At 43.7% G+C, this 26,136-nt stretch overlaps 1 protein-coding gene across 14 annotated transcripts in view; it reads left to right on the forward strand.

Moving 5' to 3' along the window:
- The window catches only part of LOC100464061 (nuclear body protein SP140-like protein), a 62,581-nt gene that overhangs the window by 1,472 nt on the left and 34,973 nt on the right, over window positions 1-26,136 (forward strand). For 4 of the 14 annotated variants that reach the window (XM_034655354.1, XM_019797740.2, XM_019797746.2 and 1 more), the window contains exons 1-8: window positions 3,355-3,562; window positions 10,859-11,036; window positions 12,193-12,361; window positions 14,622-14,705; window positions 16,391-16,474; window positions 19,813-19,896; window positions 20,659-20,742; window positions 24,485-24,568. In XM_034655354.1, coding sequence (XP_034511245.1) covers window positions 3,495-3,562; window positions 10,859-11,036; window positions 12,193-12,361; window positions 14,622-14,705; window positions 16,391-16,474; window positions 19,813-19,896; window positions 20,659-20,742; window positions 24,485-24,568 — 835 coding nt within the window. In that variant the 5' untranslated portion in view covers window positions 3,355-3,494. Of the gene's footprint in view, window positions 1-324; window positions 457-3,354; window positions 3,563-7,873; window positions 7,954-10,858; window positions 11,037-12,192; window positions 12,362-14,621; window positions 14,706-16,390; window positions 16,475-19,812; window positions 19,897-20,658; window positions 20,743-24,484; window positions 24,569-26,136 lie in introns of those variants that run through there. The other 10 variants (XM_019797738.2, XM_019797742.2, XM_019797741.2 and 7 more) reach the window with 5 other exon arrangements.

A 26,136-nucleotide genomic window follows, 5' to 3' on the forward strand; every position in this document is an offset into this window, starting at 1 on the left:
GCTCAATTTTATTTATTATGTTAAGTGTTCATTTAACTTGATGAGTTTTAACAAATGTAATCATAATTACAATTAAGATATAGATCATTTCCATCATTCCAGAAAGTTCCTTCGTACCCTTTGCAGATAGCCTCCTCCCCAACCCCAGCATCAGGCAACCACTGATGTGCTTCTTATTACTACAGATTCTTTTTGCCTGTATCAAAGTTTTACATAAAGGAAAACACACAGTATGTGCATTTTGACGTGTGGCTTCTTGGGGTCATCATAACGCTCTTGAGATTCACCTCTGTTGTGGAGGGTCGATAATTTATTCCTCTTTAGTAGGTGTGCTGGCCAACTCTTGTTCATCCTGTCCGATCACCATGATGTCACCAATGTAATTGATCCGTGTGATGTTCTATGGGATGTCCAGGTGATCCAGATCTCTTCAGACTATATTATAACAAAGGGCAGGTGAGTTGACATAACTCCAAGACAAAACTGTAAATGAATGTGCTTATCTGTCATGAAGAACTAAAACTCTTTCCGATCCTCCTTTCTAATCAGGATGGAAGGAACACATCTGCCAAATCAATGCCCACAAACCACATACCTGAGGTCCGTGGAATGAACTGGGCTGGGGATCGTACTGCCCAGACTGCTTATTTTCTTATTCCAGTCTTCGGCTGTCCTGTAAATTCTGGGAGTTACCCAATATACGTCTAAGAAATTGATTTTTCTGCCTGAGTTAGCCAGCGTCGGTTTCGGTAACTCACACCCCAAAACTTCAACTTAGTAAAAGTTGGTATCAGAGAACGAATTGTGGGCAATGGATCTTCAGAGAAATATGCTCAGTTTGAGCTTGGTTATCTGACCTACCTGGACATAGACACAGGGGACATCCCATTAGTGTTCAAAGATGGGAGTTTGGTAGACTTTGGCAAGCAAGGGCAAGGTAACACATGAACTTCCAGCTCTGGATTGTGATTAGGGTTCTACACGATTCCAAGTGTCAGATCTTAGCACACTTAGCAAAATGGAGAGGGATTTTCCAGGTAGAAAGAAAGCATTGACTGGCCTTCAGAGATTCCCACCTACTTGGCCTAAATCTGGGTGGGAAAACAAAGACAGGATGGAGGCCAGAATCTTCTTATCCCACGGGTCATAGGAAGGAAAAAGAAAACAACTCTACCTCTGTGTTAGGAACCAGGGACTATCTGATGGGCATAGATGGTCTTGGTCCAGGAACTGTAATCTCAGGGAGAATGGTTCTCTAGTAAACGTAAAGAAAAACAAGACAGTGGGAGACATAAGCTAAAATTCCAGCCTATTGTTATCTGGGCTAAGGCATGATATCGCAAACTAGGGCTTTCTTGTAAACTTGAAGGGAGTACCCCTGAGAAATGCCAAAGGCCTTGTGCTTCTCAGCAGAAGAAGCTGGCACATTTATGTCATTGTCCAGCTGAGTGATGGCCTGGGTCTGTCTGCTGCTTAAGGGCAGGAAGAGGAGAGAGAGGAGACACCACAGCGGGTTCTTGCAGTCTGGGCCAGGCGTTGTCCAGGCCACTGTGCCCCACGGAGAGGACAGCCGTGCCCAACAGAGGCTCAGCTTCACGGCCCCTTTGCCCCACAAAGGGAGAGAGGGAGAGAGGGAGAGAGAAAGGACAAGCAGTGGGTGGTGGCAGGCAGTCCCACGTGTGTGTGGCACCTGGTAGGCACACGGACCCCATCCACAACCCCCATGAGATGTCCTCATCAGTATCCCGAAATCTGGAATCTGTCCCAGCCAGATGGATGTTCACTTCTTTGGAGGAAAGAAATAACAGAAGTGGGCAGAAGGGTAGAAATCTCTGGCCCTCTATACTTTGCAAACAGATTTGTGCAAATTTCTAGCACTTCTATAATGAGCCAGGAGAAGCAGGATTCAGTGGAACATACTTTGGAAACATCCTGCTTTGCTTCTGGTTCCCCAGGCCTCGCCTGCTTTGACCCACTGCTCTGACCGAGGGCCTGGACTCCACAGGTGCCTGGATCCCATTTGCCTGTCTTGGATCCACTGTCCTACCTGGATTTCTAGTCCTCCCATTTTGTTTATTTTATTTTTTTTTAAGATTTTATTTACTTATTTGACAGAGACAGCCAGTGAGAGAGGGAACACAAGCAAGGGGAGTGGGAGAGGGAGAAACAGGCTTCCCGCGGAGCAGGAAGCCCGATGTGGGGCTTGATCCCAGGACCCTGGGATCATGACCTGAGCCAAAGGCAGAGGCTTAATGGCTGAGCCACCCAGGTGCCCCTCCCGTTTTGTTTATTTTATTTGCGCTTTGCTCCCGTTTCTTTTTCTCCCAACTTTATGCTGATACAGTGTGTTTTTGTAAGTTGCTTCAAATCCTTTACAGAGCGAAGGCCGGCCACGTGTGGAAAACATTCTGTACAAACGTAAATGTGATGCACTTGGTAGCTAGCATCACATTATCCTTTGAGGTCTAGGTAATGTCAGTTCCAAACCCTTTCCCCAGCCCATGGGAAGCCTGTCGCCCTGATTTCAGTGACCAGTTGAAGCTCAGTTTTTTCTAATCACCCTGGGTATGTTTGTAAAGTGCCCGTATATTCAAGAAAACTTAGAAAGGCACACACAGACCCCTCTGCTCAAACTTGGCACTTCCCTCTGTTTGCAGGAGTAGGGAATGTTCTCTGGCCTCTGGCTGCTTTCCAGCGATTTGAGGAACATCTCCCCCACCTTATAATGCTGAGCATTTTGGCTCTGCTCNCACCTTATAATGCTGAGCATTTTGGCTCTGCTCAGCCCTGTGTCCAGTCCAGGCTGAGTACTGTGCCTGGCCAGTCCACCATTTCAGAGAAGATCTGAAATGTCTGGTTCTCCTTCTTTCCTTCTCACCACCACCTGAGCAGAGTGGTAGGGGCAAACATGGAGTTCACTTCCTGCTTATTTACACGTAAATAAGTAATGGGGAAATCAGATTTCTTAAATCACAGCAGATTAGCTGCTGGGGAAACTTGGGGGTCCCCTTGACTCATATGACCTTCTTATTTCCTTGCAAAAGCCATGCAGCTGGGCTGGCGTGGGTGGAACTCCCTGGCCCTCCTGAGGCCTTGCTGCAGGGTTCCATGACTCCCATGCCCTACGAATCCTCTCATTTCCCCTGAGCCTCCTCTCTCCCTACCCCAAACCCCCAAAGACAACTCTGCCCAGAACAGTTTCTTTTAGGAAAAGTAACATTGAAATTGGATGTTGTCAAACTTCTGGTTTCTGGGTAGCTGGGGGCTAGTTCTGCTCGGAGCTTATCTAAGCAGGGCATCTGTACACCAATGAGTTAGGGGAAGTGAAAGCAGACCCAGTACTGACAAATACAATCAGGTGGGGAGGGAGGTGTTACTTTATTTGATCTGGCTTGTTACACATTTGACTAGGGAAGGAGTGAATTTGTCTTCTAAAAATACAAGACAAAGACATCAACACGTTCTTCCTAGAAATTAAAGCAACCTGAAAGTGTATGGCAACCCCTCTAACCCAGACTCCAGTGCTGGCCAGGCCCCAAGAAGGCACCCGCAGAACAGCCAGGTAGGTCCTCAGCACCCAGCACCCTCACTTCTGGCAGCCAAGGATGCAGCCCACAGCTGCTCCTCCACCTGGTCCCGAGAGATGGGAGAGGAGCAAGCTTGAGTCCGGCCAGTCCTTGGCCTCCAGGCTGGGAAATGAAGGCCCTGAGAAGTTACAGTGGGGTAACGCTGATCTCATAAACTGAGTTGTTGGGAGGTGCTGCCTCTTCTATTTTCTGGAAGAGTTTGGAGGGAACTGGTATTTTTTCTTTAAATGTTTTGTAGAATTCACTAGTAATACCACCTGGGCCTGGTGCTTTCTTTTTTTTTTTTTAGGTCTCTTTTTTAAAAGATTTTATTTATCTATTTATTTTAGAGAGAGGGAGAGAGCCCATGCATGTGTGCACTCACACCTGTGGGGGGGGCGGGTAGGGGGGTGCAGGTGGGGTGATGGTGGGGGGAAGGGCACAGGGAGAGAGAGAGAAAGAGAATCCCAAGCGGAATTCATGCTGAGTGAGGAATCTGATGCCGGCCTTGATCCCACAACCCTGAGATCATGACCTGAGTCTAAATCAAGAGTCATGTGCTCTACCAACTAAGCCACCCAGGCACCCCTTTTGGAGGCATATTAATCATTGATTCAATTCTTTTAATAGATGCAGGTTATTCAGATGATTGTTTCTCCTTGTGTGAACTTTGGTAGTTTGTGTCTCTTAAGGAGTTTTTCTGTTTCATCTTCTATCAAGTTCTTCATCATGGAGTTTTCCATGGTATTATTTCTCTGCTATCTTTTTAACATCCATGGGATTAATAGTGATGGCCCCCTCTTGCCTTTCTGATATCAGTAATGTCTGTCTTCTCTCTTTACTTTGTTAGCTTTTCTAGAGGTTTATCAATTTTATTGATTTTCAAAAAAATTCAGCTTTTGACTTCATTGACATTCTCTGATGTTTTCCTGTTTTCAGTTTCATTGACTTCTACTCTAATTTTAATGATTAATTTTTTTCTGCTTGCGTTAGGTCTCAATTTCTCTTTTTTTCTTTAGTTTCTATCGGTGGAAGCTTAGGTTATCCATTTAGATCTTTCTTCTTGTCTAATGTGTGCATTCAACACTGTATATTTTCCTCTAAGCACTGCTTTTGTTACATCCCATAAATTTTAATAAGTTGTGTTTTCATTTTCATTTAGCTCAAAATATTATAGTTTCTCTTGATATTTCTTCTTTAACCCTAGATGTATATTCTTTAATTCCAAGTATTTGCAGGAATTGTCCAGCTATCTGTTTTTTCTACTTTTATTTCATTACGTTCCGAGAACATATTTTTAAATGATTTCTATCCTTTAAAATTTTTTAGGGTGTGTATTATAGCACAGAATATGGCGTATTTTAGTAAATATTCCATGTGAGCTTGAGGGGTATGTGTATTTTGTTGTTGTCGAGTGGAATATTCTGTAAATGCCAATTAGATCAGGTTGATTGATGGTGCTGTTCAGATCAACCAGATTCTTAATGATTTTCTGCCTGCTTGATCTATTAATTACTAAAATAGGGGCATTGAAGTCTTCAACAATTGTAGGGGATTTGTCTATTTCTCCTTCTAGTTCTATCAATTTTTGGGTCACATAGTTTGTTACTTGCATGCGCGTTAAGGATTCCTGTGACTTCCTAGAGAAATTGATCCCTCTGTCACTATATAATGCTCCTCTTTAGCTCTGACAATTTTCCTTGTTCTGAAGTCTGCTTTGTCTGAAATTAATGTAGCTTCTACAGCTTTCCTTTGATTAGTGTTGGCATGGTATATCTTTCTCCATCCCTTCACTTTGATCCTATCTGTGTTTTTATGTTTAAGGTGGCTTTCTTACAGACAACATATAGTTGGGTGTTTTTTTGTTTTGTTTTTTTCACTCTATTGATCTGTCTTTTTTTTTTTTTTAAAGATTTTATTTATTTATTTGACAGAGATAGAGACAGCCAGCGAGAGAGGAAACACAAGCAGGGGGAGTGGGAGAGGAAGAAGCAGGCTCATAGCAGAGGAGCCTGATGTGGGGCTTGATCCCATAACGCCGGGATCACGCCCTGAGCCAAAGGCAGACACTTAACGACTGCGCCACCCAGGGGCCCCTTGATCTCTGTCTTTTAATTGTTATATTGAGATCATTCGCATTTAGAGTATTCGTGTAGTTGGATTAATATCTACATGTTTGCACCTGTTTTCTACTCATTATTCTTGTCTCTGTTTCTACTTTTTCTTCTTTTTCTGCCTTGTATGGTTTTAATTGAACATTTTATGACTCCATTTTCTCTTCTTCCCTAGCATATGAATTATGTTTCTTTTGAAACATTTTTAGTGCTTTCCCCAGAGGTTGCACTATATATTTACCACTAGTCATATCTGTTAGTTATTTACTTATTTATTTTTACTTTGCTTAATACCATTTATTTTCTTCATACCCATGTTTTCAAATTACACTATCCTGCTTTATGGGAGATGCATGTCACAAACTTATAAAAGAATGTCACGAACTTCTCCCTCCTGTCCTTATCAACATTGCTGTTGTCATTTTGCTTATGCAAATGCTCTAATCACCTAGTTGCTATTATTACTTTGAATAAACAGCTATCTCTTAGGTCATTTGAGAACTGGAAATTAGTGAGAACCTCAAAAGCTAGCTTTTGTTCATATAGATTACATCAATTGATATTTGTCATATTAGGAATTAAAACTTTGAGCACTTAAATACTTATTTGTTCATTAAAAAAATAATGAACTCATTACGTGCTAATATAAATGACATATTTTATGAAAAATAACTGTTTTCTAAAGGAGAGTAAATTAGTAAGAAGATTAGCAATGCTTTATATTTTTGCAGACCTCTTTAATAGTTGGCTCAGTAGAAGACACCTGGACTCTCCTATTGGCTCTGCATTCAATCTTTTGTGATCCCCCAGAAGATGTATTCCCTGGGGAATTCCACTATACATGTGTGACAGGACAAGAGAGAAAAAGGGTTAATAATATCTTAGTACTATTATGAAAACAGTTCTGACCATGGTCATGCATGAAAGGGTCTTATGTAATCCCAGGCGTCCCTGGACGATACTTTGAGAATCACTATTTTAAAATAATTTTTGAGGGACATCTGGGTGTCTCAGTCAGTTGAGCTTCTGCCTTGGCTCAGCTCATGATCTCAGGGTCCTGGGATCGAGCCTCGTGTTAGGCTCCCTGCTCAGCGGGGAGCCTGCTTCTCCTTCTCACCTTGCCTCTTCCCTCCACTTGTTCTCTCTCTCAAATAAATACATAAAATCTTTTTTAAAAAATGAAAATTGTGTGACCAACGCAGATGGTACAGGACTGAAATATATTCTGAGCCGTTGCACAGCTATTTGTTTTCACTGAAGTTTGGTTAACACACGATGTCACATGATGTTCTGCTCAGCACAGTGTCGCTTGCACAAGTATCTTGCCTTCACACATGAATAACTGAACAGGGTATATGTTTTTTAGTCATTTCCTTTTACCTCTGAATCTATAGATTTGCATAACTGTTTTAGACATTTCAGGTTTCAGGTTTAGTTGGTTGGGGTTTTCTTTCCCCTTTTAAATTTTTTACCCACTATGTTCTGGGAAAATTCTCTCCTTATTTTACAACCATTTTAGCTAACCGTTTTTTCCTTTCTTTTTAAATTTAGCGACCATTTTAAATTTCCAAGCCCCCATCTTCTTATTTTCTGACCTTTTCTTCACGTCATCCTGGACAACATATATTCTCCTACCTGTATGACAATACTTGTTTTTTGGAAACTCTCTTCTGTCCCCAGCACTGTTTCTGGGTATGCTGGGGTAATTTTTGTTCTTTGCTCATTTTGGTTCTACTCCTTCCTGTGGCTCCTTCCTGTGGTTTGCACAAATGCGTGTGGCCTATTGTTTGTTCCTACTTAAGGGCGAGGCCTTAAAGCCTGAAGGTGAAGCCCTTTTTTTCCACTTAGTCATCTGTATTTTTTGTAAGAAGCAGCCTCCAGTCTCTTGCCTGGATGTGGGTGTGGCACATGCTGGGGGGGTGGTGGTCAGAGAGGAGCTGGGGAGCTGATCTTTCAGTATTTTGCCTTTCCAGCAACCCTGCTGGCTTACGATGGCGCCTCCCTCCCAGGCTCCGCTGCGTCTCAGGGGCTGCAGGACATACTGGACCCTTTTCTCACCTCTGGGACCCTCGGCCACCAGCAACAGCAGTTAGCGCTCGGACCACTACTGCTCTTTCAGACTTCGGTTTCAATTTCTCACCTAACTCCCTTCCCTTAATTGTTGTGCCTTTAATTCCTTTACTTTCATTTTAGGGGGCCCTCTAATCTGAGGGGAGCAAAGCACTTGTCTTGGGGCAACTATCTTTGACCAGAAGTCTTTTTCTTTTTAATAGGTAAGGAATGGGTTTTGTTCCATTCTAATGCATATGCATAATGGGAAGTCCCAATGACCCTCTTAATGTGGGATAGAAAAATCTTACAAGTGTTTACACCTTTTAGAATTACAGAGAAGTTTATCAAGACATTATCAGCCAGGGGAACCATTTATCCAGTAAGAATCAGAATCACAAAGCTTTTTGGGTTTAAAAATTACTTTCCCCAGGTTTGACCATAATGTTTGGAATCCAGGGGTCTTACAGGTCTCCACGTATAGATAATACTTACAGGGGCGGGTTTAGCTGCAGAAGGAGTCGTACTTTGAATATACACACGTCTGTGTATGAGGCCAGAGAAAAACACCTATTCTTGTGACTGTTAATTGAAACCTCGCGGGAGGGGCATCTTTGACCTAATTCTACCGTGTGGAATGCCATTCTTGCCTCTGCAGTCACAGATGGGTGCGGGACATCTACCCCTTGTACATCTTACTTGAGATTTCTTCTCTTTGTTGTTCACTTGGAACATTTGCTGTTCGATTGCTCTACACACTCCACACTCATGTCTTATTCAGGCTTCGCCAAATCCTATAAATGGATACTATTACTACTCCCATGTCACATCAGGCAACTGAACCTCAGAAAGTTGGCCAAGGTTAGAGCAAGTGAGAAGCACAGCCAGGATTTGTCCTCAAGTCATCTGCATCCAGAGCCTGCACTTAGTATGAAATGGGCAAATTGAACAGGCTTTCGCAAAACTACACCTTGCCATACTTGTTTATGAGAGCACACAGTGGTCAGTGAACAATCTGGAATAACCAAGAATGATCTCACTCTGTCTAATAGAGGCAAACAGATTATGGAAGATGTTAGACAGGGGAATGTGAGGGAAAGTTCTTAGAGGCGATAACCAAGCTGTTCTTGAAAAGGAGTAGGATTTTTCTAGGCAGAGAATATTCAGTTTAGTATTCTGCTGAACACTGTGTAGCAGAATAGCATTCATTGCATGGGATTTTGAGAAAGAGAGAGAACACGAGTGGAGGGAGGAGCAAGAGAGGGACAAGTAGACTCCACACGAAGCCTGGAGCTTGATGTGGGACTCAGTCTCACCGCCCGAAGATCATGACCTTAGCCGAAATCGAGAGTTGGCCACTTAACCTGACTGCGCCATGCAGATGTCCCAACTGTCAGCGATTTTAATTATATAATATCCAATGGAATCTCAAGAAACATACCAGACAGAACAGGATAAAGGAAAAGAACCCTGGGGCACAGTTAGAGAGACATTTTCTGCCTTGATGCCAGATCATATGTGCTACATGTATTCTTTTAACTGCAGAAAATACCTCCTGATATAGGCGAAAACAAAATTAAGTTGGCCTTATAGCCATAGGGACTGAAATTGTGAAGTATGACAATAACTTAGGGTCTACAAAGGTATAGAGAAAAACTCTTGTGAAATCTTGGCAGGACTGTAAACTAATCAATCACTTTGAAAAAGAACTTAGCAACTTAAAAGTTTGAAGGTTGTATACCCAGTTTCTCTACAATTCACTTCTAGGTACATAAGCTAAAGAAATTCTTGTTATCTGCACATAAGGAGATATAAACAAGTTGTTCACCAAAATACTGCTCTTAATAACAAAAAATTAGAATAGACTTAAACATTGACCAGTAAAGGATTATTAGGTAAATATTGCCTATAATTATGTAAAATATTATTACACAGCAATTAAAATGCACTGATTTGACTTTAAAATATCAATATGGACGTATTATAAATATGATACATGGAAAAAGGCAAATAAATCAGGCATTTCTTGTTTTAAAAAAAACCTTGCTGTTCAGCAGTATGTTCTGTAATATTGCCTTAGTTGGTTTTTTATTTATTTATTTATTTATTTATTTTTTTTAATTTAATTTTATTATATTGTGTTAATCACCATACAGTACATCTCCAGATTCCGATGGGTTTTTTATTTTTTTGTCTGTGAACTTCTTTTAAAAAACAGTCTGTATTAGTCAGGGTTCTCCAGAGAATCAGAAAAGACAAAGTGTGTGTCTGTGTGTATGTAAAAGAGATTTATTATAAGGAATTAGCTCACAGGCACCGAAATGGCTCATCTGGTTAAGCGTCTGCCTTCAGCTCAGGTCATGATCCCAGGGTCCTGGGATTGAGCCCTGTGTTGGGCTCTGAGTGGGGAGCCTGCTTCTCCCTCTACCCCCTGCTCATGCTCTCTCTCGCTCTCTCTCTTTCTTTCTCTCTCAAATAAATAAATGAAATCTTAAAAAAAAAAAAAGGAATTAGCTCACATGAATATGGATCCTGGCAGTTCTAAAATCTGCCATGTGGGCTGGCAGGCTGGAACCCCAGCAGAGATGATGGTACAGTTCCAATCTGAAAGTGGTCTATTTGTGAATTTCTTCCTACGTGAAGAGGTCAGTCTTTTTGTTCTATTTGGGCCTTCGACTGATTGGATGAGGCCCACCCACATGATGGAAGGCCTGCTTACTCGAAGTCCACCAATTTAAATGTTAATCTCATCCCAAACCCCCTTCAAGTTGACACATAAATTTCACTATCACAGTATCATATCAATTCCTGTAAAGATGTTAACACCTTTAAATTCAATGTTTTCCCTAGAAGGTTCCGGTAGAAGTCTTTCTCAGTAGTTTTGATGACCACAGGGTGAACACTTTCACTGCTGTGTACGAGTCTTTCTGAAACTAAGTGTCTTCTTCTACTGCACCCTTGATTACTCTCTCAGTAAATAAATTCCATTTATTCTGGTCCTTCTGCAAGAACACTATTGGATACGTGTTCGCTATCCCTTGACTATCTTTCATGTCTAAAATCTTCCCCTCACCATGGGCCTCTTGGAAACTCAATGTCATGTTTTCATATTGTGTCTTTGTTCCTCAGGATGTTCACAAGGAACCAGAACCCAGAAGACCAAACCCCAGAGGAGCAGGTGTTCTATGAGTTTATTTTTAGGCTCTTCAAAGAGAATAAGGTGGAGATCGCAAGTGCAATAAATAAGCCATTTCCTTTCCTTATGGGCCTCCGAGACCGTGACTTTATCCCTGAGCACAAGTATCAAGTAAGTGGGGAGACTTTCCTTATGATACCCAGCTCCACCAGTGTTATGCCAGACTGCAGAGTGCAATGAACAGGCCCAAGGGCCTTCTGTGGGTGGGGACCACCACCATCCTCTAAGTTAGGAGGTGACAGGAGAAACAGAATCACAGAAAACATTCCTTCTGGGGGGAAGGACATGGTGGTACAGATGTAGCTGGGTTGGGACTGAGGATGCTACCTAGCTACAGTGCCTCTTAGATATATTTATACAGTCAGGTAACAGTAACTAAAAGCAAATAAATGAACTGGGCAACGTTTCATTACAAAGCCCTCTTATTTGACACACTTGAACCAGAGATGATTGAAACTCACAGGCAAGTTGGGTCACGTCAAGATAAATCTGGAAGCAAATGCTTGCTACTCTCTGTCCAAATCATTTCTTGCTCTTTAGGCATTTCTAGAACACAGGCGAAGATTAATGATGAGTCTTCCTGGAGACACTGAGGACAAGCCTTCTCTTTGTCTTTATGAATTTTCTTTTTTTTTTTTAAGGATTTTATTTATTTATTTATTTGACAGAGAGACTGAGAGAGCACAAGCAGGGGGAATGGGGGAACAGTAGAGGGAGAGGGAGAAGCAGGCTCCCCACTGAGTGGGGAATCCGATATAGGACTCGATCCCAGGACCCTGAGATCATAACCTGAGCTGAAGGCAGATGCTTAACTATCTGAGCCACCCAGATGCCCCTGTCTTTACGAATTTTTTTTTTCCCTTTGGCCATGTTCATAGCAGGGGAGAGTGGTCACCTGACTTCCTGGAGCCTTTCTGCCCAGGTCAGTCCTGAGGGGAGGGCAGTGGTTACTGTCCGGTCAACAGAATGGCCTCTCATTACCAGTCAGGGCCATTCTTGAAGCATCCTGGCCAGGCTCTTAAAGCCCACACAATCATTCGACTTTGAAGCCACCTTTATTCTTCAAAATTCCTTTCTCAAGTGTGCAACAATGTCAGAGAGGTTCAAATAAGAGTCCATTTCTGAGACGGAGGATACTTAAGAAATCCTCCAAACATGTGCGACATCCTCACATTCCACAAGAGAACAGAAGGTTTGGGTTATGATCTGCGTCTTCTATAATCTGTAAATCCATAGCTTACACGATTCTCCGTTCAATATTTTTAAGCATTTTCAAGAAGCTTGTAGAAATGAGGTCCCGGTGGAAAGAGTGGTCTATGATGTGCTCAGTGAACTAGAGAAGACATTTGACAAGACTGTTCTGGACGCGCTGTTCAGCAATCTTAACCTGAAGGCCTATCCTGACTTACTTGCGATTTGCAGAAGCTTCCAGAATGGTAATTATAGTTTTCAACAACTTTGGGGGATTCAAATCCATCTCATTCACCGATTCATTCATTCAGTCGTTATTAATGTTTGCAGTCATTTTATTGAGTGACGGCTTCACAGCAGGCAGACAGAATACGGTGGTGAAGACAATGCACTTGACCCCGTGTCCTCATGGAACTTACAACTAGTGGGGGTGACAGACGTTTAGCCGAGTAACCCCACACGTGATTGCTTGGCCAGGACCTGAACTTGGGGCTGAGAAATGTAGGATTTGAGTCTCTACTTTTTTTGGGGGGAAGGCATGAATTATGTGCTTTTGTAGGAAAGGGGAGGAAGTCTCTCTGTTACCTGTAGCCATGTTCAAAGAGTAAAAGATTTTCTCTGTCTTAGACAATATGTCATTTGGTGCAGTTGTGTGCCAATTTACTTCTCCAGACAAACAGTAGAGAACTCACTAGAGAGGACTGGGGGAGCGGCAGAAGAGTGTGGCTAAAAACACAGCCTGGGAGGGAGTGTTTGGAAGCTAATTCTGGGAAGGGAAGTTGATGGGGATTTTTGAGGGTCTGACACCCAGGGACAGGAAATTTGAAGTTTAGTATTTGGGAAATCAGGAGATAATGAAGGATTTTTAAGCAGAGAAAAAGTAAAAGAAGTCAACTTAAAGAATGGGATGTGCTGATTTGTGAAAACCATACCTTGATTAAAAGAAAAGCTATAATATTTCCACGCTATGATATATCCAAGCCAGAAAAAGGAATAAAGTAAATCAAATACCAATCATACATTTTAAGTCAATATTGTATGTGGAACCAGGATGGCCCAAGGTCATGGGTATGAAGGAATGGCAGTTATTGTTACTGCCTTCATCTCAGAGGCTCTAACCCTCTCCATGGACTGTGTGGATCCCCTTCCTTAGACCCCAGCACCCACATCACACGTGTTAGTTTCTGGGGCTCCCGATGCTGAGGCTCATCACACCCCCTCACACCCCCCCCACACCCACCAGGAAGTCGCTGCTGGCACTTCCTAGACCCTGGTGTCCAAGGGAGCCACGGGTCAGCGGTCCAAAGCCAGGAAGCTGGTAGGAAGGTCGTACAACCTGCACAGAGACACATGCACTTGGGGCGCCCCCTGTGTTCCCAAGACCTCTGACTCACACAGCATTTTTCCCCATGTCCTCCTCCAGAGTTTGCCTGGACAAGACGTCAACGTGTCCTGGGGAAGGCAGGAGCATCTCTTGTGCCAATAGAGCCTTTCTACCTTCACCCACCCCACCCCACCACCCCACCCCACCCTTCAGTGGGTGCTGCCTCCAGCAGGTGTGCTCTTGTCGTCTGTCTTTCTGGGCCAGTGTCTTTCTCTATTTCTTGGACTTTTTTTCTCATGTTTTTTGAGTCCATCTTTGGTTGAGTTACCTTGAAACGCAGCTGTGAAGCAGGGTGCCCTGGGCTGCTTTCCTGTACTTCTTTTTACCACTTCCTGGGTCCCTGGTACAGCTGTGATAATCATCAGTTGTGTCTTTCAAATGGTATTTGCTTCTTGTTTGTGCCTTACAGAATGTCTTTTTGTTGTTGTGTCCTGTATCTCTCCCACCCATGCCCCCACAGGGAAATGTTAGTTCCTCTTCACTGTCAGGTTTCTCTGTAACCAGATCATCTTCCTTCCCTGACCTAAGATCCTTTTCCTCCCTCCCTCCTTCCCTCCCTTCCCCCCCTTCCGTACCTCCTTCTTTTCTTTCTTTCTTTCTTTCTTTCTTTCTTTCTTTCTTTCTTTCCTTTTTCTCTCTCTCTCTTTCTTTCTTTTTCTCTTTTTTCTCTCTCTCTTGCTTCTTTGCTTCTTTGTTTCTTTCTTTTAAAACCTCCATCCTTAAAAGATGTTGGGGCTCTTTTTTTATATATAGGTCTATTTCTCTGTAAACATTACTTTTCTCCTGATGAAATCCCATTGCTTCTTCTCTATTCCTAGTTGCATGCAGAATTTACAAAGTACATTCCATATATATTATTTATTTTAAATTAGCTTTCATTATTTTAAATAGTTCATTGAACTACTCACAACTTCCCCACGCCCACACTTTCTTTAACCTTCTGAGATGTACAGCAGCATCAGTCTCTGGTCCTATGAGACCTGCTGAAGCCCAGGGTTCCCTGTGGGCTGGAAGGCTCCCACTGAACTGCCGGAGTCAGGGGTGAGCCAGATGTGAAGTTGTGAGAGGAAGTTCCTGGTCACTGCCAGATGTCTCTAACTGCCTTTCCTTCCTCTTCCCAGTGATTTATGACAACTTCCATTTTGGAGCCGTTGATGAAGATGAGACAAAGGAGATGTTCCACTTCCAAATACACCACGAGCTAGGTACTTATGACTCCATAGAGACTTGTTCTCTCATCTGCTGAGAGGAATAGCTAGCAGAGATCAGGGGGCCAAGTTCCTGGGTGGAGCGTGCCCCCTGGGGAGGGATGCAGAAGGAGATGGTAGGGAAGGGGGCGAGCCAGGCCAGTGGTGGCTTGTATGGGATCCTAACTAACCACCCAGGTGTGGAATCCAAAAATGTTGCCAGGCAGATCGGACTACTCAGAAGATAGAACAGGAACCCACAAGAGCAGATCTTACTGTGACCATGAGGCACAATTAAGGGGAAGAGCTGACAGTGGTAATTGTGAGTTAGGATTTCAGTGGACCTGGGAAGGGGTAAGTTTTGGCACCAGGTGGCAGACCCAAAGAGAAAGCCAAGAAGGAACTGCTGTAAATGCTTCCCATAATAAAAGAAAAGAGAGGGAGAGAGAGTAATAATCTCCCCATGTGCAGGAGAGAACATGGAAGGAGTGATGCTGTGTAGAAAAGAAAGAGAGGGGCGCCAGGGGGGCTCAGTCGGTTAAGCGTCTGGCTCTTGATCTCAGCTCAGGTCTTGATCTCAGGGTCCTGAGTTCCAGCCCCATGTTGGGCTCCATGCCCGGAGCTGGGCATGGAGACTACTTAAAAAAAAGAGAGAGAGGAAAATGGACAAGAGCATAAGGGCGAGAACAGAATAAAGGGCAATAATCACTTAACAGTGACAACTGAAGCAACACCAACCTTTCTCAGACCGCTAGGTGTAAGGTCAGCCCTTCCTGTGAAGCAACTTGTTTATTGCTCACATGTGAACTATGTACTCTTGTAACCAATAGCCACCTTTTCCAGCTTTTCAGTCTCCTTTTGTTCATATTATTACTAATAACTGATCATTAAATTATAAAACTACAGCATTAATACCGAAAATTATGATTTCTTGGTAAGTTACTGTAACCCAGATATCCCTTTACAAGTACTCCTCATTCCAACACTATTATAAGGGTTTTGTTATTCCCACTTTCCAGGGGAAGAAACGGAGACACAAGGAGAGTTGAGGTTTGTGCAAGGTCACGTGACCGGCCTAGGACCCAAACACCCTTCTACCCAGCGGTTACGGGCAAACACGCTGAGGCCCCACTGCTGGGCTTCGCCTCTGGCTCTACCTCTTGCTTACTTGGGCAACTTACTTAATTTCTGCGTTCCGGTGTATAAACTGAAACTATCAATCTCTATATCTATAAATCTATATATCTAAAATAAGCTTGTTGTGAGTGCCGTTCAAGAGTCCGACGTACGCTGAGCAAAAGAAGCCAGTCACAATCGTACATGCTGTGTGACCCTATTTACGTGAGTGTCAGGACAGACGAGGACAGTTCCAGAAAGGAAGGACTTAGCTAATGGTGATAAACATCAGAAGAGTGGTCACTTACGGTGGGCGGAAACAGACTTGAAATCAGCACATGGGAACTCTCTGGCGTGGTGGAAATGTTCCAGGTGTCGAAAATGGCTAGTAAGCGCCACTGCTGTGTTGGGGACACAGCTGTTTTACGTTCCAGTTAGGTGCATCACAATGAGAAAGAGGTGAGCGAGGATTTGGTGAGCCCCAGGTGGGGTTCTTGGAGCTTGAACATCAGAGTTCAGCTTCAGCGCACAGAGGTCTCTCCTCTGGTCACTGTCTAAGTCCTGCCATTTTCTTGTCCCCTTTGCAGGGTCCTGTGAAAACTCACTTCTCCAAGCGAATAATGTCAGAGCACTAGAAGAGACACCCAGCTTACCGCCTTATGAAGGACAAGGTAACTATCATTCAACTTACAGTTCTGTATTAAATCTTTGTTTTCTTGTCTTTGCGGAGCGAAGCCTGCATTTTGTCTCTGATCCCAGGCCTCTGCTAGTCCTTCCTTCCATCTGCCCTTACCTGCCCGCAGATGTGACAGAGACTATGAGAAAAGGAATCTGAGCTCCTCAGTAGAGAGAGTACTCGTGGATGGAGAGTATAGAAAGAGAAAGAGGAAAGGGTAGCTAGGGGTGATACAGGACAAATCACACAGACGGATCCAATTTTCCGAAAGGAACATAAACTCCTACCCTCAAGGGTAGGGAAGGAGGATAATTTTCAGTTAACTTCAGAGACCGATGGAAAGGAATTTGGAGGTAGCATGCCATGTGCATCCATGCTGGAGACTGTCCCTCAGGAGCTGGCCCGTGGGAGGTCCCTGGTACTGTAGTCAAAGCCCCGAGTGCTGGAGACGGTGAGAAGGGAATCAGGGGGACGCCAGAGCAGAGAGAGACAGAAAGTCAAGGTAAAGTGGAAGAAGCAGCGAGGGACAGGGAAGAAGTGGGAGACATAGCAAAGAAGAGATAAACTGAAAAATGGCTCAAGGATCAGAGGTCAAAATTGAGAGAAAAATATATGGAAAGAGCAATGTGGAGTGGAAAATAAATACTAGGACGTGGGGAAAGCTGGGAGGTATAAAGGCACCTACGGAGAGAAACAGAATAGATGGAAACTAGGAGAAGGGTAAACGGGGACAAAGGGGAGAGGAACCCGCAGGTTTGGGGCCAGAGCACTGGATAGAAGCAGCTTTGGGCACAAGGGCTGAAAACATTAGCTGTGAGTTTCCAGATGAAACTGTCCCTAGTTATCAAAGTGGCCCTTACAAAATGTCAGTTCGCAATGGGCCTCTCCCTGAATATTCCAATGATCCCCAAGGCCAAATCTCCACCCCAGATCATCTTCAGAGCTCATTTATCCATGGACCCGAAGGCCAGGGGTCAGATAGATACCGCACTGGAATTCTTTCAAGAGCCTTAACGTTGGCACACGCGGATCTGAGAGCATTGCTCATTCCTCGTTCGAGCTAGATCTAATTCCTCAGTGCTCTTTCCCTCGATGATAGATCACTGTTCACCCGTGTTTTTTTCAAGTTGGAAACCTAGCAGTTGCCCATGACTCCTCTGGCCCTTGATTACATGCCTGTCATTCCTCCAACATGGTCATTTCTCCTTCAGAATATCTCCCACCTGTCCATCTGGCCCATCCCCAGAGCCGAGTCTCTAACCCACGTCTCTGTCACTGTTGTGGTTCTCAGAGGCCTTCTGCCTCCTCCTCCCTCCAAACTTAGTCCCATTAAGTGCATTATTTGCACTTCGACTAGAGGGAACATTTGAAAATAAAAATTAGATTCCATTATTTTCCTACTTAGGAATAATAAGAAGTATTTCCTACTTCTTAATACCCCAAGGATTAAATAGAAGTTTCCTTCAGTGGAGTCTAGGACGGCCCCCACAACAAGCCACCTGCCTACTTCCCCAGCCTCATCACCTGCCTGCTACACTATTACTTCAACATAGAAGAAACTTTCTTCCCCAGTGATTTTAATTTTTAATTATCTCCTTCACATCTGAGTCTTTTCATGTGCCTTATTTAGAACTGTCTTTCTGTTCCCCTGCCCTCCGCTTACCTTCCTCCATTCTGGTTCAATCCTATTTAACACAAACCACCTCGGGGAGGCCTTTCTTTAGAGAAAGCTAGACAGGAACAACTGAGAGACAAAGGAGAGGAGAGGAAGCGCAGTATCAGGGAAAACGAGGGGGAAAGTCGCAGGAACAGAGAACAAGAGAGAAATACACCAAGAGAAAGAGAGGCTCCGGGAGACAGCCGCAGAAACTGAGGCAGGGAGTGATTAGATTTACAGAATCAAACAGAAAAGGGAAGAAAAGAAAAAGAGTGATGTGCAAGTAAGAAGAGGAAGATTTTCCCAGGATGGGTGAATTACTGTCAGCCTCTAGTGAAAGCTGCTGAAGTGGACATAACCTCAGGTCAGTTGTTTTGTGGAACGGGACATTCCCGTTTCTCAAGCTTTCTTGGTTTTTCTTACTTTCTTGCTGTGATTTTTTCCTTGGTCATAAATTGAGATGTCTGTGAGATTTCACTCCTTTCTGCTGAGGATAGCAAGGCCTGTTGGGAGACCGTGAGGAAGAAGAGCCCCAGGAAACCTTGGGCTCCCCACCAACATGTGGGCCCAGCAAAGAAGGGGGGAGGTTGCCAGTGCTGGGCTGCAGGGTATCAGGCTGCTGAATTTCAAGCTGGTGTTTCCTGATGCATTTTACCGTGAGCGCACTCCTCCATGAAAAGATCCACTGTGTTCTGGTATCCCATGAATTCCCAAGTGCACATTCGGGGAGAGATACACTGAAGAGGGGGGATGCCTTTCAGACTTATTCATAGTAAAGACTTGGATTTTTACCCCCCAACACTTTAGCTTCTCCAGAGAATAAAAACTAAGCATTATCCTATGTATTGATAATGTTATTATTTTGTGCCTAATTTTGGAAAAAGCTCAAGAGAAACACGATCCTTCAGATCAACTGCTCTACACTCTAAATTATGATTTTTGTCAAATAGTTTTTATTATGTTACTGTGACTTTTCAAAGAATTTTGCAAATAAGATGTCATTTCACCTCCACAAACTTATGCAAACTGTTGCTTCTTCCTCTTTTATAGATAAAGAAATAGAAACACTGCAGTGTATAAGGGTCTTTTACCAGGTCAAAGTAGTTAGACAAGTGGGGCGCCGTCGGGATGGCAGATGGTCAGGGTGGCCAGGGTCACCCGGACAGAGTTCACACAGGGGGAACCCAGGAAATGTTCAGATACCCAGGCAAGTGGATCAGGGCCCAGTGCAAGAGGGCCCTCATCCAACAAATACATTTTGGTAGTAAAACCAAGGAAAGCCAGAAAGAGCTGGTGGAACTGGGACTTACCATGTGAAATGCAAGAGATCTAGAAAGAAAAATTGAGCCACAAGTAGGAAAACTGCCAAGAGAGCAGGAAGAGCCATGAAGAAGAAAAAGCCCAAGAGGGAAACCCAGGGATTTGTGGAGATGTCCAGTCTTTCATGGTATAGAGGAGACAGTGTGTGGTGACAGAACAATGAGAAGGAGAAAGGAGGTGTGTGAAAGATCACAGGAGAAGAAGAGGCAGAGCAAGGCTCTGGTAGGTCTTAGGCAAGGTCCTTTTTCCCAAGGAGAAGCTCATTTGAGTGCTGAACACCAGAATTCAGCATGACGTTCCCGAGGTCTGTTCCCTCATCGTCATGTCTAGTTGGTCATTTCTGCATTTCCCTTCAGTTTCCTGTGAGCACAAAGGTCTCCAAAGGACGAATGGAAGCAATTTGAAAGAGATACCTGAACTGCTACCAGGCGATGGGGGAGGTAATTATGATTTAAATGACCAGTGACTTCATTAAATTTGTGTGTCTGTCTGTATGCAAGGGACACTTCCTTCACTCCCAAACACAAATACACACTTTGACTCAGCCTCTGGTTGCTTTCCTCCGGTGTGTGGGAGGCAGGGGGGAAAGGAGGCTAAGCACCTTAATGGAAGCTCTAGGGTGAAGAACTGAAGGGCACAAAATAATAAGAATGTAGACTGGGGGCACCAATAGAGTTGGCTAAGTAGGCCCAATTTTATCTAAATGTATATGGACTCTAAACACTACCAGGGTGGGGTCTGGGAGGGGAGAGATAATCTTAAACTTACTTCCCAGGGATTGCATAGGATTAATGAAGTATTACATATAGCAGAGACAGAGGAAGTGAGATAAGAGAATAAATAGGGAGATAATGGAGCAAAGAGATGAAGAACTTCATGGAGGAGCAAAAAGACAGAAATGCAAGCAGATGGCAGAAGTCAGGGAGAGCAAGTCATAGTCGAAGAGATCCACAGCTTCATGGTGCAGGAGCAGCAACGTGTGGAGACAGGGTCGGGGGAGAAGAGGGAAGGAGAGAGAAGGGGATGGGGACCTAACAAGGTGCTAAAAAAGGCGAGCAACTTCAGTGGGTACCAACATACTTTTCTCCCTGTGGAGCAGTTCTCCTGCACTCTGAACATCAATCTCCAATGCTCTCTGAGCATTGGCCACATCCAGGCAGAGTCCAGGCCAACTGTCTATCATGTTCATGTTTCTTCTTCAGTGTCCTGTGAACGTGTAGCTCTACAAAAGGATGAAGGAGGAGAATCAGAAAAAATGCCCAGATTACTACCTTATGATGGAGAAGGTAATTAGGATTTAAATGACCTGTAATCTAATTAAAGCTTTACTTTCCTATCAATATGGAGGGACACCTTCTTTCATCCCTTCCCTATTCCCCTTCCATCCATCCATCCATCCATCCATCCATCTATCCTCACATATTCACATAGACAAACTATGCCCAGAATTTGATTGCTTCCCTTGAGAGACACAAGCAGTGAAGGATGATCTCAGACTGGTTGGGGTTTCCCTGGGTATAGAACATAGACAAAGAAAGGGAGAATGAAAAATATAGATGGAGTCATGAAATGAAGAGAGACCAAAGTGATTGACAATTCTACTTAAATAGACATGAAGTCTAAATATAACCATGTTGTCAGGGAGGGGAGATCATTTCCTACCTATTTTCCCTAAGGTTGTGCCAGGAACATGGGCATAATGGGTATAATTGCAGCACAGAGAACTCATGTGAAAGAGTTTTGAAACGGACCTGGCAAAGGGAAGGATCCTTGATCATTTGCCAATGACCACAGTCCAGAACATTGGTGATATGGGAAAAGGAATATGGACGCGGATGAAATATGCAGAAAGTCTGAAATTTAAATTTTGAGTTTTAATTCTTAGGTTGAAAAATTAGAAACAGAAAGTTAAGAACTAGAGAGAACAGATAGAAGCAGGGAAATCAACACCATGGAAGAAAGGAGATAAGCTCCGTCATCTTAGACAGGTAGAGAACATGGTGGTAAGAGAGAACTGCAGGGCAGTGTTGGCGGGGCGGGGGGCATTAAGAAAAAGAAAGGGTGGGGGAGGGGCACAGAAGTTATACATCGAGAAAAAGGAGATGAGTGAAAATTCAGCAGAGGTAAATACTGTACGAGGGATAGAGAAGACAGTTTGGGACACTGTAGGAATTGAGAGAAGAGTTGTTCATTGGAAACAAGACTGCCAGTAGGGGTGGAACATGTTAGCCATGGGTTTTCAAGTTATGGTGTCCCCAGTTATCAACATGGCACCTGTAATATTCTCAGAGGCAGTGGTCCTCCCCCCAGGCATCCTTGTCTGCTCCCTTCTGTAACTTATGATCCCCAAACACCTGTCTGGCCCAGACTTGTCTTCTAACCTCATTCATCTGAGGGTCTGAATGCTGCTGTGCAGGGGACCTGAAGGACATCTCATTTAGATGTTTTTCAGGAACCTCAATACAAGATATCCACAATTGCACATACCATGTTTCTTGACACCAGATCTGCTCCTTTCCCGGTGTTCCCTATCTCAGGACAGAACACAATTGTTCCATTCCTCAGGCAGAAATTTTGGGGTCATCAGGGACTCCTCCCCCTCCCTCAACTCACAGAGCCCATCAGTCATACAGACTAGTCAGCTATACCTCGAACTTGTCTCTTGCCCGTCCATTCCTCTCCATACCCAACATGAACACTCTGGTCAGATGTCTCTTCTCTCTGGAACCACAGCAACAGCCTCCAGTCTCATATCTTCCCCCCAGTCATGTTCCCATCACACTCAATCTCTTCAGGTCAACTAGAGGACTCTGAAAATGCAGGTTGGTTTATCCTACTTTCCTACATTAAGTTGATAACTTCTTGTTGTCAGAAGGATTAAATCCACTTTCCTCTCCATGGCTCCAGCCCCATGTCTGTCCTGCAATTACTTCAAAAATTTGTATAAAACTTGTTCAGTAATTTTAATTATCTGATTCCTCTTTCTCACCTGAGCTTTGGAACATGCTTGGCCCTGTGCTTGGACAGTTTTCTTGCCCACTTGCTCACTAATCTGGTGAAGGCATGTGGACATTAGATACCATCTCAGAGATGCCTTTTCTGACCCCTAGAAAACAAGCTAAGAGTTGGGGAGAAGAAATAAAGCACAGCAGCAGGGAAGCATGAGTGGAAAGAAGGGTGGTGGGAACAGACGTGGGGAAAGAAACAAATCAAGACAAAGAAGAGTGCCAAGATCCCAAGAGCGAGATACAGAGGTAGAAATGGAAGAGGCAGACACACATGGGAAGCGTGAAAATGAGAAAGAGAACAACGTTTGGGAATCAAGGTGTGCAAGGTTTCTGACAGTCTCCATCGTTGTGGGAGACTTCCTTTTATCTTTGCAAAACCTTAAGACACAGGCATGCAAACTGCTGTAACCTCTGTTTTGTGGATGGGGAAACAAAGAAGAGAAAGGCATGCAGGCTGTTTTTGCAAGGGCAAAGCAGAAAAGGCAGAGTGGGCAGCAGTGGATGTGTCATTGAGGCAACCGTTGTGTGAAGCCACCTGACAGTCAGGGTGGGGTCCTGTGGTCAGAACACAAACAGGAAGCCCCAAGAGTCCCACACATTCCCAAAGAAGTGCACCTGGGTCCAACGTAAGACCTTCATTAAGAGAAAAACTAGGGGCGCCTGGGTGGCACAGCGGTTAAGCGTCTGCCTTCGGCTCAGGGCGTGATCCCGGCGTTATGGGATCGAGCCCCACGTCTGGCTCCTCTGCTATGAGCCTGCTTCTTCCTCTCCCACTCCCCCTGCTTGTGTTCCCTCTCTCGCTGGCTGTCTCTATCTCTGTCGAATAAATAATAAAATCTTTAAAAAAAAAAAAAAAAAAGAAAAACTAAGTTGTTCATTAATTTTAGCCGTTCTAACTGCTGTGAGGTGGCACCTCATGGTTTTGATTTGTGTTCCCCGATGCCAAGTGATGTTGAGCATTGTTCATGAGTCTGTTGGCCATTTGTATGTCTTCTTTGGAGAAATGTCTAACTATGTGGTGGGCATTAAGGAGGGCACTTGAAGTAATGAGCACTGGGTGTTACATGCAACTGATAAATCACTAAATTCTACCCTGAAGCTAATAATACGGTGTATATTAATTAATCTGAATTTATTTTATTTATTTATTTTTAAAGATTTTATTTATTTATTTGACAGAAAGAAAGACAGCCAGTGAGAGAGGGAACACAGGCAAGGGGAGTGGGAAAGGAAGAAGCAGGCTCCCAGCGGAGGAGCCTGATGCGGGGCTCGATCCCAGAATGCTGGGATCACGCCCTGAGCCAAAGGCAGACGCTTAACAACTGAGCCACTGAGGCGCCCCAATTAATTTGAATTTAAATAAAAATTTTAAAAAAAGAAAAAAGAAAAACTGGGCATGTGTTTGCAGATGTTTCAACTGTTTGACAACATTCTCAAGAGCGTGTGGACAGAAGAGTACTTATAACAGCCCCTTCTGCTCTAACAGAATGTGGTCATCAGTCTCCCACCTTAGTATAGGGGAATTGTTTCTAGTGTTTTTGCTGTTGGGCTTGTTTCACCTTAAAAAAATAAAAAGTTTTCTTGAGTTAAAAAAAAATAAGGGAAAAACTAATGTTGGTGGCGAGAGAAAGGAAAATACTGACAGAAAGCGTGGGAATGTACTCAACCACTAGGGCTTGAAGACACCTAGAGTAAGAAAGCTAGACATTAGAAAATAGGTACATTACACTGAAAAACAAAAACAAAACTAAGGCCTAAAAACAAGAGAAAACAAGAGAAGCCCAGACAATGGAAGAGAAGCACAGCTAGGAAACAGAGATGTGTGAGGCAGAAATGCAGGTGGGATGGTGAGAAGTGGACAGAGGATGTGTAACAAGATGGCGGAAAGCAGAACAAGACAGTGTGGCTCCCAGGGGCAGCAAGGAGCAGGCAGCTTGCTTTTCCATCCTGGTGGGCATGGACATGCTGAGGTCTGCTCCCATCACCCTTCATGGTCCATCATGTCCTTGTTTCTCTGCAGCGACCTGTGATCAGGGAGCTAACCCAACGTCTAACGAAGGAGAACTAGAGGAGACGCCCAGCCTGCCAGCAGAAGAGAAACAAGGTAATTCTGATTTAAATTACCAACTCCCTCAATATACCTTTGTTTTCGATCAGCATGGAAAAAAATCTTGCCTTTCTCCCATCCTACCATTCTATTCTTCATATTCACATACATACAGGTGAGACTGTGTCCATTTTCTGTTTTGCTTTTTTCAAAACTGTGAGAGAGACTAAAAATAATGGTGAGCAGAGCTCCTGAGTGGAGAGGGGATTCCTGCCTGGAGAACATAGGGAGACAGGATATAGCAAAGGTAGGCTGGGGCACCAGACCAGAAGGGCCTGGGTGGTTTTATTAAATGCCCATAAAAACCAAATACCAGCGGTTATGGCAACTGAGGCAACAAGATCATTTTCAGCCTACTTCTGGTAGTACCAGCAATATGGAAATAAGTTTTGTGAATAATTGATAGGTTTGCACTTTAGAAGGTCCCTTGGGAGATTGTTAGCATAGAGCTGATAAGGGAAGGCTGTCTGATGCCGTGGTCCATGTGAAAAGGGAAGAACTTCTGTCAGTTTGGGAGGAAGCAGCTGTGAGAATGAGAAAAATAGATAAAGTAAGGGAAATTTTAAGGCAACCAGAAGGAACTATTCAGAGAAACAGAGATAGAAAAGGAGAAAGTGAGAGACAACATGAGCTCATGAAGAAATGAGATATGGAGATGAAAATTAGAGAGATTATATAATAATTTGGCAAATAAATGTCAAAATAATAATAATGTGGAAGGAAGCATAAAGGAAACTATGTAGAGAAAGAGTTATATCAAAATAATTTAAAAATCAATAAGGAATGGAAAGTGCCGTATAGGGAAGGGAGAATTTGGGATCTTGTAAAACAGAAGTACGAGTCTAGACAGGAGCATCTTCCAGCAGAAGGGGGTCTATCTCGGTAGTAAGTTTTCAGATTTAATCTCCCCAGGTAGAGAGTGGTGCCTGGAACATACTCAGAGACTAATAACCCTCACCCTAGCTGTCTCAGTTACTCCCAGGTAACAGAATGACTCTCAAGGGCATGCCTGCTAGGGACACCTGTCTCCCAAGGTTATCGGTCTATGCACCCGAAGGCATTTATCACAGGATCCTCTCCATTTGGATGACTTTCAGGAACTGACACTTCCAAAATTGAAACCAACAGCTTCTTCTGAAACTAGAAACTCCTTCTCCAGGGGTTGCTCCCTCGTTAAAGGCAACACGAATGCACAATTTCCTCTTGCTCCCGTGCTACCCATTTTCTCCACTTCCGCATGATTATTATTTGCAAGACGTCAATCATATCATATCATTTTCCCACATAAACCTGGTGTTCTTTTTTGCCTTAGGATTAAATCAGTAGTCCTTCCTGTGGTTTTCTATGTCTCCCATTCACCATGGGGCACCAGTCTATTGCATCTGCCTCATCTCTCATGATAGTGTAAATATTTTCAGTGATTGCAATATTCTGATTTTTCTTTCACATGTGGGCCACATAATAACTTTTCCCTGTGTTTGGCGATGCTGCCTTGACCTAGCCTGCTCCTTATCCCATCCCCCGATCAGTTTCTACAGTACTACTTTCAGGATGCCTCTCCTAAC

Source organism: Ailuropoda melanoleuca, chromosome 2 (genome assembly GCF_002007445.2).
Source record: "Ailuropoda melanoleuca isolate Jingjing chromosome 2, ASM200744v2, whole genome shotgun sequence".
In the NCBI taxonomy this organism is placed as follows: domain Eukaryota; kingdom Metazoa; phylum Chordata; class Mammalia; order Carnivora; family Ursidae; genus Ailuropoda; species Ailuropoda melanoleuca.